Source organism: Chelonia mydas, chromosome 7 (genome assembly GCF_015237465.2).
Source record: "Chelonia mydas isolate rCheMyd1 chromosome 7, rCheMyd1.pri.v2, whole genome shotgun sequence".
NCBI lineage: Eukaryota > Metazoa > Chordata > Testudines > Cheloniidae > Chelonia > Chelonia mydas.
Window position 1 is genome coordinate 37179163 of NC_057853.1, and position 17815 is coordinate 37196977.

Below are 17815 nucleotides of genomic sequence, written 5' to 3' on the forward strand. Positions count from 1 at the left end.
TTCTATTGACCAATGACTTACTAAAAAAGTACAGTCTGGGGTTTCGCATTTAGGCCCTGATTCTGCACTGTGCTTCACGTAGGCAGAGACTTGACTTCACTGTGGCTCTGTGCAGGTGCAGTGACTCATAGACATTAAGGTCAGAAGGGACCATTATGATCATCTAGACTGACCTCCTGCACCATGCAGGCCACAGAATCTCACCCACCCACTCCTGCGAAAAACCTCTCACCTATGTCTGAGCGGAGTCCACCCCTGCAGAGCAAAATGTGTTTTTTCCATATCAGGTTTGCTTAGCTGGCAAGCACAAAGATGTCGCCCTCCTTAATAGTGCAAACTTGGGCTGGGATCTGAAAAGGAGGCTTCTTTTTTTCATGTAGTTCCACAAAGTGAACACAGGTAAAACAGCATTACTGAAACCTGATTTAAAGCCAGTTTTCTCCCTTCATCTGAGTGCACGCAGCATTACTAGCCTATACTCAAATCAAAGGGAAATTAAATACTTTGGAAAAGTGAGTATATCTAGAAACCTTTGTATAAGTAGCATTTTAGTTATTTAGTAATAGTGTATGTACATCAGGCACTCAATTTCATGTTTGCTGTAATATCACTTTTGTAATTTACCAATTTGTACTTGCACATTATCCTTTTTCATTAAACAGTAAATAACATCTGACCATCATGAAACATACAAACTACCACAAGATGTCACTATAACTTAAATAACTAAAAGGTGCTGTAGTACAGGAGAGGGATGACTATTTATCTGTAGCAGAGTTCTAGTCTTTAAAAATAAAAAGAAAGGCTTCCATCATTTATAAACGTTTTTTGCGGGCACAGCTTTAAATGATTGATGCAACATTCATTTTCCTCCCCCCCCCACTGTTTCTTACTGAGCTTCTAGAAAAAAGTCTAGATTGTTTGCTGACCGACAAACCTGGAAAGCATATGCCCCCTGCTCCTACTTCATTTGCGTTTGGGGCAGGAGTATGTCAAGCAAATTTTAATGGAAAGAGAACTTTACTCACTGTAGGCTACATCTTCAAAAGAACGCAGGCCCGGATACTGATTCTCCACTGATTTGCGCTTTGTGTAGGTATTTACTCCCACTTGTATATACTGAGTGGTAGCTCACAAAGTGCACGCAAACTTTCATGTTTAAGAAATTCAACAGAAAAGAGACATATGACATTTACTAATGTAGCCCACAGAAAATATATTGAGCATATCTAAACTACAGCCTAAGGTTTTTGACAAGTTCCATTGAGTCATATTATGATGTAACCTGATGAAAGACTTCAAAAATGTAAATAGTTACAGATGCAAACAGCAGAACCATGTTCAGATTCTTTCTACTGAAGCACACTGGAACAGCTTGAACCAAATCCTGAGCTATGGCTGAGGAGCCCATAATGCAGCTAAGGTGGCCTTTGCGTCCTTGATCATGGCTGAACTATGCCAGACTAGTACTCTGGCATAATTTAGAGCAGCCTGAAGGCTGAACTGAGTTGTGCTAGTGGCCAACAATCACAACATCCCATCAGGTAGGTATCAGAGGGATATTGAGAAGCCTATTTACAGTGGCTCTGTGTCACCAGAAGATGCACATAAATCTGGAGTGATCTTCCCACTTCCGCTTGCACCAGCTTTAGGCTGCCGGCTGTTCAATGCAAAGCAGCTGCACTGTACCTCAGAATTCTGCCCTTAATCTTAAATGTTATATTGAGAGTCAGAAATACAGCACAGGGTTTCTTTATAGATGGTACATAATTATTTTAGAGAAGTAAACAATGATTTTAAGAGGTTTCCAAACTTCTTAATGCCAAACTCCCCATCACAGTAGGTTGTTAAAAACAGGTTGGACAAACACCTGTCAGGGATGGTCTAGGTTTCCTTTGTCCTGCCTCTGTGATTATTGTTATTGCTGTTTACTACTATGGATATAATTACTCTAGACAGTTTTGCTCCAGTTTAGCAAGACTTCTACAGTTTAAGTACCAGTATCGGGATCATCTGTTACTCCTGTAGAACTCCTGTTTAACCTAGCCTTTAATTTGTATACTTATTTGGTGGGCTTTCCTTCCACTGATGAGGCAGAAAAATAAGTTCTTAATGCCTAAAGGCTAAACTCAGGTACCAGAGGGTGGAGAAAAAAGTAATGGTCTCCCTTGGCTGTGGAGATACTCAGTAGTTGTGACTACAGTCTGGATGCTGCAGTAGGTCTAATGGTTGAAGGTTTTTCGTAGAAGATCTGCCAACATTGGCCTTATTCCTCCCCAAGTCAGCCATTGCCATTACTCAAACTGTGTGTGGGGATGGACTAAGCGGAAAATGCTGTGGAGGTGGGGGTCCATCTTGCATGGACCTTTGTGTGGGCTCCCCACATCTTGTCTCCCCTGTTCAGCACAACTGTACTCAATTCTAGGTTTCCTTGTGCCTCCACAGATGGGTGCAGGATTTCCCCCCTATAAAATGAGATGTTCTTTATAAAGCTAAATCAAACTGTTGTAGTGTCAGACTGACATTCACATTCAAATAGATTAAAGCAAATTACCACCATCCTACTAAACATAAGCATATTACAATTTAAAAAAATCATGACTGATAGAGGAAATCATGGTTCTGTGTTTCTACTGGAAACAGAACAGTACGGGAGTTTATTGTGTGGACTTGAGTAATGTACTTTTGCCATTTCTTCATAGACCCAATGCTAATTTGAGCACTGCCTTTTTCCAAACTTGTTCCACAACGGGTGGTCAAGTTCAGTTCAGTTATATCTCTCTAATAGTTATTAGAATGAAGAAGCTAGAGGAAATACTGAGCCCAGCTCCCTGGCACTCTTGAGCCAATCATATGTCATGTGAAGAATGAGGGATGGATAGTGAGGAGGTCATGAGAGTGATAGTGAAAATGAAAAGAAATTAAAAGAAGCAGGAGTTCTGTAAACCTGAGGGGGAGGTCTTGACCCAATTTCTATATCAATGTGCTGTACTTATTTTCAATACAGACGGGCTTATTTTGGGAGAAACATTTAAAAAAAAATTCTGAAAGGTTTGTTAAAGATTAAAACTTTTCTGGGCCCTACTATCCCTATTTCAAAGCAGTTAGATAAATGGCTGTTTCACTAGTGGGCTGTTGATCATACACTTAATTACTGTTGTTTCATGGCCCTTACTTTTAAAGGCCCAGTCAGGTCAGTATTAAAGATGGTCTGGCCAGCTTCACTTATAGTGTGTTGGACTTTGTCAGCTTGTCTAAAATATTATGTTCTGAACCAGTTTAACATAGTGTGTATGCTTTTTTCCCATTTCTTTAATGGCTGCGTATCATACAACAACAGTTTTGCCCTTTTGTTGATATCGTAACATGGCCTCAATAGAGTTGTATTGAGATTGTCTTGACATCTTCCCAGTAGAATCTTCATAGACTTGAACTCCCAGAAATGTACTCTCAGAATTTGCCATTGTAATGTGGCACTTGTGCAACTGCACTGAAATAATTTTATCATAACTCATCATCATACAATAGTTTGAGGGTTTGCATTAACATTATTTTTTTTACCATTTATCTTGGATTCAGAACCGGATCTACACAGATTTAAACTGATAAGCTTTCATAAAAAAGGAATCCTAAAAAAGTGGAAACATGGACAAATTGCTGAGGATGAATACAAAAGAATATCACAAGCACGTAGGAACAAAATCAGAAAGGCTAAGGCACAAAATGAGTTACACGTAGCAAGGGACATAAAAGGTAATAAGAAGAGGAAAGAAAGTGTAGGCCCTCTATTTATCAGGGAAGGAGAGTTAATAACTGATGATATCAAGAAAACTGAGGTGATTTAATGCTTTTATTAACATTTTGCTTCAGTCTTCATTAAAAAGGTAAATTATGACCACATACACAACGCAATTAATATTAACAAGAGGGAACGAATGCAAACCAAAATAGGGTAAGAACAGAATATTAGTAATATTTAGATAACTTAGATATATTCAATATGGCAGAGCCTGATGAAATTCATCCTAGGGTACTTAAGGAACTAGCTGAAGCAATCTCAGAACCATCAGTAGTTATCTTGGAGAACTGTTCAAATAATCATGTGCAAAGTCTAGTTCTGCCAGTCTAGGTATTTGAGTACAGATCCTTTCTGCCAGCAGATGGGGAAAGACAAGAATGAACTTTTCAGTCATGACATCCCTATGCATCTGCTGTCTCAAAATTCTTAGCTGCTGTTGTCTCCAGCAGATGGAACAATTCCCTGGCTGGCTAGCTCATACAAATCTAGAAAAAACCCAAGATTTCTCAAGTGTTCAGCTGAGACTATTCAAAGAGCAAGAGGAAAAAGGAGGAAATTAGAAGACCGCTATTATCAGTAGTGTCGGTTAGCGTTTTTTTTCTTGCAGAAACTTTAAGTGAGAATGAAATTTTTCTTTGCCTTCATTGAAGTTTTCAGTGGAAAATTTGACTTTGCATTTAAAAACCATAAACAGAATTTTTTAAAAAGATGTTTGTGCCTCCTCTCCAATTTATATTTTTGAAAATTTCAAGGAAAACAGAGCCTTTTAAAAAAAATAATAAAATTGTTAGTTGACAACAACTTTCTGTTGGAATAAAGTTTGGATAGAAACTTTTCCACCAGCCATAAGTTTCAGGATAATTCTGAGCACAAACTATTATAACGAGGCCTTTCATAAGTCTTAGGGTTCTCACATCTGTGCATAGTGGAAGCTTTCCTCGGGGGAGCGGGGTTGTCACCAACATAGTTGACAGGAACAAAAATGGCAAATTCCACATCCTGCAACAAAGATCCTCATGCATGCATCTAATTAATTACATTAATTATTGTAGCAAGAGCTTTAAGTACCAGATTTCTATAAAAGGAGACCTGTGGGGTATGCTCATTTTGGATCTACTTTTGAGTGTGAAATTGTGTGTACGTATAGGAACATACCCAATTTGAGTACAAAAGCAGCCAATTTGCTTACATGGCAGTAGTAATCACTTACAGAAACATTCCCACACGTTGGGCCTCTCTGAAATCTAGGCACAAATGCCCAATTGGTATACCAGATTTTCAGTCAGTGAGAGCATTTAATGCTCCATTTTTGAGTGGAGCGGGGAGGAAAGCTATCTGTTAATCTGACAAGCACTTTTTAAATTTATTCTGTCAATGTAACATCTCTCTTTCGTGCTTTGGGCAATGCTTCTCAATTAGCCTGTTGTATTTTAATATATGGTTAGTTTGCTGGTCCTGAAAGAAACCATGTTTGGTACTAAAGCAGTGGTTCTCAAACTTTTGTACTGATGACCCCTTTCAAATAGCAAGTCTCTGAGTGTGACCCCCCCCCCTCATAAATTAAAAACACTTTAACACCATTATAAATGCTGGATGCAAAGCGGGGTTTGGGGTGGAGGCTGACAGCTCGCGACCCCCATGTAATAACCTCATGACCCACTGAGGGGTCCTGACCCCCAGTTTGAGAACCCCTGTACTAAGGTGATTTTTTTTCCTCTGTGACATTTTTTTTTAGGTGCCCTTTACAATTGGGCTTGAGTCATAGTAGTTGGAAATTCATTGTATGTGGTTGAAACAATTTGTGCTCAGTTTCTAGTGGCTATAATATAAATAGATGCTACACCACTTCTTTATGTGGGATGGTGGTGGGTTGTTTTTTTAAACAAAGTATGATGATATATTTGAAGAGCAAATTAGTCACTCTCCCTCAAGAACTGGTCTACTTGAGATGTACCACAAAGCTGTTTACCTGATGTGGGGCCTATTCAGAATTAAAAATAGACTTTTCAGCTAGGGTTGGTAACTCCCAACCTACAATCTGGGTCCATTTTATTACTTAAACAATCACCATTGGTCCTATCAGTATAGTTAGACAATGTCTTTCTCAGCTGTTCATTTGGGCCTGATACTGAGAAATGCCGAGTACCTAAACCACCCACTGACCTCAACAGAATTTGCGGCTGCTTAAACCCTACCAGGATCAATCCCATTGACTATCACCTATGAGCTCATAAGGAATATTTGGCATTTATGTAGCACTTTGCATCTTCAAAGCATAGCACAAATATGAATTAAACCTCGCCACACTCCCAAGAGTTAAGTAAGTAACATCCTCATTTTAATAGACAGTGACAAGGGGATGCAGAGGACGAGATCAACAAAGGGATTTAGGTGTCTAACTGTCACTTCAGGTGCCTAAGTCCAAAATTTGGATCCTTAAATCCCCTGCTCAACCGCCACCTAATCCTGCAGGTGCCTAAATATCTGTTTCTGGGCATGAACACAGCTGCCTAAATTCTGACACCTGAGCACCAAGCTCACACTAAACCCCCAGTCAAACTGAGAATTGTCCCGGCTGCCTTTCTTGCCTGCAGGACCCAATCCAGTAGGCATGCTTGGTGTACACCTGAATTGGGCCTCATACAAAATGCTGCTGCTGCCTTAAAATCTTTAGCCCAGTGGTTAAAGCACTGACCCAGGATGTGGCAGACCCAGGTTCAAATCCCACCTCTGCGTGATGTGGAGCAGGGATTTGAATCCAGGACTGCTATCTCCTGGCAGAAGAAGGCACTTTCCGTGAGGTGCCTAATTTCCTCTGTTGGGCAGGTTTTAGGCTACACCCCTCTCCTTGGTATTGGCTAGTTTACACAGCTCCCTGCTCAGTGTGCTGGCTTTTGTGAATCCTATTCTTAGCATCTAACTCTCTCCATGCATTCATTGTATGGGGAACCCAGACACCTGACTCAGGGCCGTGGATTCCATTAGGTGGCTGGGTGTCTAAAGTGAGGTGATGCAATGCTGAATCTAACTCCCTTTTGTGGATCTAGCCCACAGAAGACAGGAGACTTAACCAAGGTCACAAAACAGATCTGTAGCACAGCCAGGATCAGAACTCAGAAACTCCTGTCCTCAAAGGATTAGACAATGTATGACAAATTGTATGCATTTCCATCCTTCTTATAACACTGTAAATTAACAATTCAGTCCAGACATCTGCTCACTGAAACAGGAAATACACTTCAGGTGCATTCCAGTTTTGAAATCACCGGTTATTCTCCTGGTTTGCATCATAATAAATTGATCACATGATCATGTCATTTACTTTGCACACATTGTAGTAGGTAGATGTCAATAATATCTCCTGCAATAACACAAGTTTTTATCAAGCGCTCTTGTGTCCATCTTCAAATAAAGCCAAATGCTGTCTAAGGGCAGTGCCTCATAGGTTTATTATCTCCATGATATTTTTACATGAATATGACCTATTACAACATAATAAGGACCCCATTTTCTCTAATGACAACTCAGCTGAATAATACCAAATCCAGAGCTATCAGGATACTTAAATAGCTACAACCCTGCATGTAGAACTACATCACCAGAATACTTTTGATCCACACTGGTTAATTGTTGTTTCCAGAATGCCTTCTAAAATTTCTTGCTGGATGCCTTTGATGAGACTTTTTTGAATCCTTGTGGCTGTATCTGTATGTAACTTCTCTAGCCAAATCCTTCACTGCAAGTGAAATATTGTCCTTAAACTTACATATTAGGGCTGTTGATTAATCACAGTTAACTCACGCCATTAAAAAAATGAATCACGATTAATCCCAGCTTTATTCACACTGTCAGTAATAGAATACCAATTTAAATGTATTAAATATTTTTGGGTGTTTTTCTACATTTTCAAATATATTGATTTCAGTTGCAACTTAGAATAAAAAGTGTACAGTGCTCACTTTATCCTATTATTTTTCATTACAAATGTTTGCACTGTAAATGATAAAATAAATACCATTTTTCAATTCACCTCATACAAGTACTGTAGTGCATTCTTATTATTGTGAAAGTGCAACTTACAAATGTACAATTTTTTTTACATAACTGCACTGAAAAACAAAACAATTTAAAACTTCAGAGCCTACAAGTCCACGCAGTCTGACTTCTTGTTCAGCCAATTGCTAAGACAAACAAGTTTGTTTACATTTAAGGGAGATCATGCTGCCTACTTCTTATTTACAATGTCACCTGAGAGTGAGAACAGGCGTTCGCAAGGCACTTTTGTAGCCAGCGTTGCAAGGTATTTATGTGCCAGATATGCTAAATGTTTGTATGCCCCTTCATGCTTTGGCCACCATTCCAGATGACATGCTTCCATGCTGATGATGCTGGTTAAAAAAATAATGCATTAATTAAATTTGTGACTGAACTCCTTGGGGGAGAATTGTGTGTCTCTTTCTCTGTTTTACCTGCATTCTGCCATATATTTCATGTTATAGCAGTCTTGGATGATGACCCAGCTTATGTTGTTCATTTTAAGAACACTTTCAATGAAGATCTGACAAAACGCAAAGAAGTAACCAATGTGAAATTTCTAAAGATAGAAACAGCACTCGACCCAAGGTTTAAGAATCTGAAGTGCCTTCCAAAATCTGAGAGGAATGAGGTGTGGAGCATGTTTTCAGCAGTCTTAAAAGAGCAACACACTGATGCAGAAACTACAGAACTCGAATCACCCAAAAAGAAAATCAATCGGATCAATCAGATCAATCAATCAATCAGATGCTGGTGGCATCTGACTCAGATGAAAGTGAACATGCATTGATCCATTCTTCTTTGGATCGTTATCGAGCAGAACCCGTGATCAGCATGAACACGTCTTCTGGAATGGTGGTTGAAGCTTGAAGGGACATATGAATCTTTAGCGCATCTGGCACATAAATATCTTGAGATGCCAGCTACAACAGTGCCATGTGAATGCCTTTTCTGACTTTCAGGTGAAATGGTAAACAAGAAGTGGGCAGCATTATCTCCCATAAGTTCAACTTTCATGATAAAGAGATTGCACTACAATACTTGTAATGGGGGAATTGAAAAATAATGTTTCTTTTGTTTCTTACAGTGCAAATATTTGTAATCAAAAATAAATATAAAGTGAGCACTGTACACTTTGTATTCTGTGTTGTAATTGAAATCAATATATTTGAAAATGTAGAAAACATCCAAAAACATTTAAATAAATGGTTTTCTATTATTGTTTAACAGCGTGATTAATCGCAATTAATGTTTTAAATCGCAATTACATATATTATCGTATTGTGTATTTAGAAAACAGAAGTTTCTTACCTGAGGCTGTTGAGTGGCAGTGGGTCTCTGAGGAGATGGTATAGGTGTTTTGGACAACATTTGGTTCATTTTGCTTACAACAAGATCAGTTATAAGTTGCCTATCTTCAACCTGATGTTCACCAATCAAAGGCATTGCACAGTCCATAACCTATAATATACAACATTTGATTAGCTAGGGAATGTAGCATTGCAGCAAACCCACTCCACGTGTTTATCTGTAAATGGCAGGTCATCCACTGAGTTTGTTCTGCAAAAAGGAGAAAAATATGTAGAAATGGTCTAATTTTTGTGAGAGGAAAGGGAATTGAGCTTAAGTATCATCGTCCCCTTCCTGGAGATTGGAAGCCACTCCGTACGATCTGAGTTTGAGTTTCTGTGCTGTATTTGGGCTGTTTCTGAGCCCATTCATAGCTGGGGAATGCCACTCTCCATGGCATCATCCCTTTCCAATCCCAAGGCAATATACCCATGTGACTGCATGTTGACATTTCTTGGGGATGCCATGTGTGAGCACTCCATGGGAACCTGGTTCCTGAGGGAACTACACCACTGTATATACTAAGGATTATAAAGAGGCACAAGGCTTCCCTGAGGAGGGCTTGAAACCTGAGATATTTCCCTGTGTATTCTGGGTTATTAAATGTTTTAAAGGGCTCTTTCCCCTGCATGGTTTGTGTGGCTCACATCCTATCCCCTTAATGGAATATGTCTAGGGAAATGCTGAGTTGAAACTTGAATTTTCTGGCTTTTCTGTTAGACTTTGATCCCATAGTCCTTATTGGTTAATATAAAATCTGAAACAAGGCAATATGATGCCATTATTATTGATAGGGTGGTTTCTGAAAAGTGCTGTGTATGTTGTGCAGATCTTGTAGGGGTTTGCAGACTAAAGTATTCCCACAAATGCACTTTTTATCCTATAGGTACCTGATGTATTCTTCCTAAGGGGTGAATCCTGCCCTCCACTTTGCATGTGTGAAAGGCTTCCCCACTGCGGAATCATTGCAATTCAACTGCACAAAGGAGGAGGTCGAGATTATGAATCCTATATGGTGTGGAGCCCAACTCCTGCGAGTACTTGACCTGTGGCAGCACACTGGGTGATTAAGGGTGGCACATGGACCAGATGAGAAAGTGGGAAAGCCAGAGGATCTACACTGTATGAGCTTCTGGTCCTTTGCCATTTTTGGAAGGAGTGGACTAGAGTGTCTGCAGAGACACTCTCAACCCAGCAGCCTGTATTAGCATAAGTGAAGCAGCTCTGCAAGATTCCTCCCCCATACCCCTCCTAGTGCCAAGCTCAGACACTGATGGTGGATGCTCAAGGAAAGATTGGGACCTAAATGAACTTACTATGTTCAGTTTAACAATGTTTTGTAAGGTTTTACTATGCTATCCAGCTGCTATTTCATACAATACAGATGCTAATAACAGATTACCTTTTAAACAACGTTTGGAGGCTTGCAAATTTTCAAATTGATTAGAAAAAATTGATTTAAAAAAATGAGACTGTTCAAAATATTAAATCTAATCACATTAATATGAAACAAGAGACTGTCACTATGTACAAATACTTTTATTCTCTCCCCCTACCCGCTCCACCCCCAAAATTAGGTAGAGAGTAGCATTGTTTATTTATAATTCAGATGCTACAAATTATTGATTTGGGGTCTTCAGGGCTACAAAGTCTCAAGGAGGCTGCAACCATTAAAAATCTTCCTCAGAGCTCAGAGGCTTGCTAAAACAACCCCAAATTAAACAAAAAAATACAATTTACATTTCAAGCAGATGTTTTCTAAGAAAAGCATGAACGGTGTTCCACTCTTGGGTACACATCAATGGTATTGCAGAAATAGATGATATTTGCACTCCAGGGGCTCCTATAAGTTTTATATATTTTTCACATTAATACTTTTGAAGAGGTACATACTGTATACTTTTCAAACTTCCTTGTCACATTCCTGTGATGCATAAGTGGATAAATTATAACTGGAGAAATGAGGAAAACAGAATACTATATTTGTTTTAACTCAGTTTATTCTTGAGGTTCTTTCCTAGCACACAGCGTCTTTGAGGGAAAGCTACATGCAAGAACTGCATGTTATGATTTTTGCCAGAGAAAGTAACAGACAGTAAACCAAATCAAGTGCTTGATTCTGCTCTCACTTACCCTGGAGTAGATCAGGAGTAACTCCACTAAAGTTGGAGTTTCAATTCTGTGAGAGCAGAGACTAGCCTCACGATACTAGTGTATACACTGTTTTTAAACTTAGCACCCGACTCTCTCCTCCTGTATAAAACTGGGTGTAATAGAGTGGAGAATAAGGGCCCTTAATATACACTGGAATGTTTGTTAAAATCTGGGCTTCCATTCAGTATCACATTAATAACCACAGGCATCAACCTTCACTCTCAGCAGGCTATCACTTGAACACTATCATTATTTATAGTTGCACTGGAGTAGCACCTAAATGCACATTTAAAGTTATTTCCTCTGGCTTAGCATCATCTTCTTTGAGGTGGGAGGGGGAAAGGTTACTAGGCATGCACAAAACATTTGAAAATCTTGGTCAGAAATGACTACTGACTGAATTCCTGGATGCCCAATGTGAGGCACCTTTAAAAGGAGCCTGATTTTCAGTGGGTGGATGTAAGAACATAAGAATGGCCATACTGGGTCAGACCAAAGGTCCATCCAGCCCAGTATCCTGTCTACCGACAGTGGCCAATGCCAGGTGCCCCAGAGGGAGTGAACCTAACAGGTAATGATCAAGTGATCTCTCTCCTGCCATCCATCTCCACCCTCTGACAAACAGAGGCTATGGACACCATTCCTTACCCATCCTGGCTAATAGCCATTAATGGACTTAACCTCCATGAATTTACCCAGTTCTCTTTTAAACCCTGTTATAGTCCTCGCCTTCACAACGTCCTCAGGCAAGGAGTTCCACAGGTTGACTGTGCGCTGAGTGAAGAAGAACTTCCTTTTATTTGTTTTAAACCTGCTGCCCATTAATTTCATTTGGTGTCCCCTGGTTCTTATATTATGGGAACAAGTAAATAACTTTTCCTTATCCACTTTCTCCACACCACTCATGATTTTATATACCTCTATCATATCCCCCCTTAGTCTCCTCTATTCCAAGCTGAAAAGTCCTAACTTCTTTAATCTCTCCTCATATGGGACCCGTTCCAAACGCCTAATCATTTTAGTTGCCCTTCTCTGAACCTTTTCTAATGCCAGTATATCTTTTTTGAGATGAGAAGACCACATCTGTATGCAGTATTCAAGATGTGGGCGTACCATAGATTTATATAAGGACAATAAGGTATTCTCTGTCTTATTCTCTATCCCTTTTTAAATGATTCCTAACATCCCATTAGCTTTTTTGACTGCCGCTGCATGCTGCGTGGACGTCTTCAGAGAACTATCCACGATGACTCCACGATCTTTCTCCTGATTAATTGTAGCTAAATTATCCCCCATCATATTGTATGTATAGTTGGGGTTATTTTTTCCAATGTGCATTACTTTACATTTATCCACATTAAATTTCATTTGCCATTTTGTTGCCCCATCACTTAGTTTTGTGAGATTTTTTTTAAGTTCTTCACAGTCTGCTTTGGTCTTAACTATCTTGAGCAGTTTAGTATCATCTGCAAACTTTGCCACCTCACTGTTTACCCTGTTCTCCAGATCATTTATGAATAAGTTGAATAGGATTGACCCTAGGATTGACCCTTGGGGAACACCACTAGTTACCCCTCTCCATTCTGAAAATTTACCATTTATTCTTACCCTTTGTTCCCTGTCTTTTAACCAGTTCTCAATCCATGAAAGGATCTTCCCCCTTATCCCATGACAACTTAATTTATGTAAGAGCCTTTGGTGAGGGACCTTGTCAAAGGCTTCCTGGAAATCTAAGTACCGTATGTCCACTGGATCCCCCTTGTCCACATGTTTGTGCAGCACTTTCTAGCAATCAGTCCCCTTTAATGTGCCCCTCAAGTTGGGCACCCCAAATCAGTAGTCACTTGAAAATGATGGCCCCTCTTTTTGAGTTATGTACTTAAGTTTCCTAATGCTTTTATCAACAATTAATTATAATCATTTTAAAAACTGCTTTAGATATCAACTATATTAATCCTCAGCATTCCCCAACCAGCCAGGAAAGTATTCTCCCCATTTCATGGATAGGGAGAAAAAGAGAAAAATGGACAAATCCACCCTTGGTGTAAGTCCATCAACATCAAAAGAGTTGTAGCAGGAATGAATTTGGCCCAGAAAGGAGTAGCAATATGCTTAAAGCCACAAAGCTGGAGACTGGCAGAGTCAAGATTGGAACCCAGAGAGGTTCCTGGTTGTTAATTAGTTAACTTTTACACAGCTGGTATGCATGGGGATTTACAGGACACTTTCTATATAGACATTTCTATTTTGCTTATCAGTACACAAGGGAAAAGTATGGGTCTTGTGCTTAAGGGGGAGAAATGGGAGGCTGGAGACCTTGGTCCTGTTGAGTAAATCAGTTAACTGAGCTGTGCCTCAGATTACCCATATGTAAAATGGAAATAACACTTACCTCATTGGGGTGTTGGGGGAGTAATTCCAATTAATATTTCTAAATTACTTTGAGGTGTTCAGATGGAAGATATAATTCAATTAAAGTCCTTCTGACAAAGAGTATATCACTAGACAACACTGTCTCTTAATCTTGTATTTAGCTTATATAGCTCTTCCTTGTAAAAACACAGAAAAATATCTTTCTTTTTCAAAGTGGTTAAAAAGGTGTTTTCCTTTTTTAAAATGAAAGATTCTTACACACATCCTAATATTAGGAAAATGACAGGTTATTAGCAACCTTCTGCCTAAAATAGATTTGTAACTTTATAGAGGGATTTTAGTTTTGGGTTATGATGGTTATGCTGCTGTTAAGATGACATTGAAATGACAGTGGTTAAATCAATTCCTATCTATGGCCTGATCCAAGGTCTTTTGAAGACAATGGGGTTCTTTCCACTGGCTTCAATGGTCTTAGATAGGGGCCCCCTAGAACTTCTACTTTAAAAAAAAAACAAAAAACCAACTTTCAAAGTTGGGACAGAAATTCAGCAGGCATCCCAAAAGTTAAACAGAATGAGCTTTAGAGGGAAGCACTCGCAGGAGGGGAGGCAAAAATCTGGTGTGGAAATCCTGCAACAACCAAAAAAATGTAGGCAATAACTTGGAAACTATCTTTAATTCACTCAGTTCTGCCAACCTGTCTTAAAATTTATTTGGCTTTTGTGGTTTTCAGCCAGATGGTTGAATTACCCAAGGAAAAAAATCCCTTAAAGTATTCCTATACTTTTTGTCAGTAAAAAGAAAAACAAAATATTGTTCACCACAATGTTGGAGAGCCTGGGCAGTTCTAAAAGTGCTTATTTTTTTAACCTAAGAGACTTTGAAGCTCAGGAGCTATTACCCTGTCATATAAACCCCTGTCTGCAGTTTTTTTGTAGCCATGTTGGTCCCAGAACATGAGAGACACATGATGGGTGAGATAATATCTTTTATTGGACCACCTTCTGAAAAAGACAGGCTTTTGAACCACACAGAGCTCTTCTTCAAGTCTGGGAAAGGTAATGAGAGTGTCACAGCTAAATACAAGATTGAACAGAATGTTAAGCATAAGTTCACACCATGTTGCAAGAGACCATTCAAGATGAAGTGGGCAATTAACACCTCTGAAGTCACAGGAGAAAGGAGGGATACCAGATTGCAGATTGTTGTAAAGAGAAATGAAACCAGTGTCTCTGTTGAGGCCTGGTCTACACAAGGAAATTAGGTCAGTATAACTACATTGTTCAAGGCTGTGAAAAAGCCACACCCTGGAATGATGCAATTAAACCAAGGTAAGCCCTGGTGTAGACAGCGCTACGCTGATGAAGAATTCTCCCGTTGACATAGGGTATGTCTACACTAGGAAATTAGGTCTATTTTATAGAAGTCGATTGCGTATGTCCACACTAAGCGCATTAAGTCGGCGGAGTGCATCCTCACTACAGTGGCTAGCATCAACTTACGGAGCGGTGCAATGTTGGTAGCTATCCCACAGTTCCCGCACTCTCCGCCGCCTATTGGAATTCTGGGTTAAGCTCCCAATGCCTGACAGGGAAAAAACATTGTCGCGTGTGGTTTTGGATACATGTCATCAGTCACCCCTCCCTCCACGAAAGCAATGGCAGACAATCGTTTCGTGCCTTTTTTCTGTGCAGACGCCATACTACGGCAAACATGGAGCCCGCTCAGCTCAGCTCACCTTCACCGCTGCTGTCCTGGGTGCTGCTGTCAGCAGATGGTGCAGTACAACTGCTAACCGTCGTCATCCACCGCTTCCGTGGCAACTCTGCTCTCCTGCTCTTGTAAATGAGCTCAGTCTCAATAGCAAATTTCTCCATGTTGTCGTCATCCACAGCTTCCACTGCAACTCTGCTCTCCTGGTGCCATGAATCCACCTCGCAGGTCCTCTCATCGTTCTGTATAAATATCTATTCTCGTGGCATCCGTTGTCATCCACCCTTTCCGCTGCAACTCTGCTGTCCTGCAGATGCCATACCACGACAAGCCTGGAGCCCGCTCAGCTCACCGCCACTGTTGTGAGCATTGTAAACACCTCGCGCATTATCCTGGAGTATATGCAGAACTGGGCTAAGAGACGCCAGCACGAGGACGATTTTGATGAGGACATGGACACAGACGTTTCTGAAAGCACAGGCTGTGGCAACTGGGACATCATGGTGGCAGTGGGGCTGGTTGATACAGTGGAATGCCGATTCTGGGCCCGGAAAACAGGCACAGACTGGTGGGACTGCATATCTGGGATGATTCACAGTGGCTGCGAAACTTTCACATGCAAAAGGCCACTTTCCTGGAATTCTGTGAGTTGCTTTCCCCCGCCCTGAAGCACAGGAATACCAAGATGAGAGCTGCCCTGACAGTTGAGAAGCGAGTGGCGATAGCCCTATGGAAGCTTGCTAAGCCTGACTGCTACCAGTCAGTCGGGAATAAATTTGGAGTGGGCAAATCTACTGTGGGGGGTTCTGTGATGCAATCACTGATGTTCTGTTATCAAGGGTAGTGACTCTGGGAAACGTGCAAGTCATAGTGGATGGCTTTGCTGCAATGGGTTTCCCTAACTGCGGTGGGGCGATAGACGGAAAGCATATCCCTGTCTTGGCACTGGACCACCTTGCCAACCAGTACGTAAACCGCAAGGGGTACTTCTCAATGGTGCTGCAGGCACTGGTGGATCACAAGGGACGTTTCACCGACACCAACGTGGGATGGCCGGGAAAGGTGCATGACGCTCGCATCCTTAGGAACTCCAGGCTGTTCAAGCAGCTGCGAGAAGGGACTTACTTCCCAGACCAGAAAATTACCATTGGGGATGTTGAAATGCCAATAGTTATCCTTGGTGACCCTGCCTATCCCTTGCTCCCTTGGCTCATGAAGCCATATACAGGCAGCCTGGACAGTAGTAAGGAGCAGTTCAACTATAGGCTGAGCAAGTGAAGAATAGTGGTAGAATGTGCCTTTGGACATTTAAAAGCTCGATGGCGCTGTTTACTGACTAGGTTAGACCCCAGCGCAACCAACATTTCCATTGTTATTGCTGCTTGCTGTGTGCTCCATAATATCTGTGAGAGTAAGGGGGAGATGTTTATGGCGGGGTGGGAGGTTGAGGCAAATCGCCTGGCGTCCGATTTTGAGCAGCCAGACACCAGGGCAATTAGAAGAGTGCAGCAAGGCGTGCTGCGCATCAGAGAGGCTTTGAAAACCAGTTTCATGACTGGCCAGGCTTCGGTGTGACAGTTGTGTTTCTCCTTCCTGCAAACCCACCCCCTTTGTTGATTTTAATTCCCTGTAAGCCAAACACCCTCCCCACTTTGAAATAAAGTAACTATTGTTTTGAAACCATGCATTCATTCTTTATTAATTAAAAAAAAGGGAGATAACTGACAAGATAGCCTGGGTGGGGTGGGGGTGGAGGGAAGGACAAGGCCACATTGTTTATTGTAGCCACACTACAAATAAAACTGTTTGAATGACAGCCTTCTGTTGCTTGGGCCATCCTCTGGAGTGCAGTGGCTGGGTACCTGGAGCCTCCCCCACTGCGTTCTTGGGCGTCTGGGTGAGGAGGCTATGGAACTTGGGGAAGAGGTCAGGTGGTTGTACAATGGATGCAGCGGGGGGTCTGTGCTCTTGTTGGCTTTCCTGCAGCTGCACCAGACACTTCATCATGTTCGTTTGCTCCCCCATTAGCCTTAGCATTGCCTCCTGCCTCTGCGCTTCACACTCACTTAATACTTTCCTAGCCTCTAACATTGAATGCCTCCATGCATTCAGCTGTGCCCTATCAGTGCGGGAGGACTGCATGAACTTGGAAAACATGTCATGGCAAGTGCGTTTTTTTTGGCCTTCTAATCTGCGATAACCTCAGGGACAGAGATGATAGGGGGAGCCTAGAAACATTTGCACCTGGGGGGAGATAAAAAGGGAGAGTACAATTTAAGATGAAACATTTCTGAGAACAAAAGGGAGACTCTTTTGCAGTGATTCAAGCAATTCATAGCAGACAGCACATGTGCTTTAGGTACAAGGTCACATTTTGCCTTGAGCGCCTGT

The 17815-nt window shown here is 41.0% G+C and overlaps 1 protein-coding gene across 2 annotated transcripts in view; it reads right to left on the minus strand.

Annotated features, from left to right (window-relative positions):
* The window catches only part of SYN2 (synapsin II), a 402447-nt gene that overhangs the window by 18477 nt on the left and 366155 nt on the right, over nucleotides 1-17815 (minus strand). For both annotated transcript variants that reach the window (XM_037905072.2, XM_043551313.1), the window contains exon 10: nucleotides 9146-9295. In XM_037905072.2, the coding sequence (XP_037761000.1) occupies nucleotides 9146-9295 (150 nt within the window). The remainder of the gene's footprint in view (nucleotides 1-9145; nucleotides 9296-17815) is intronic.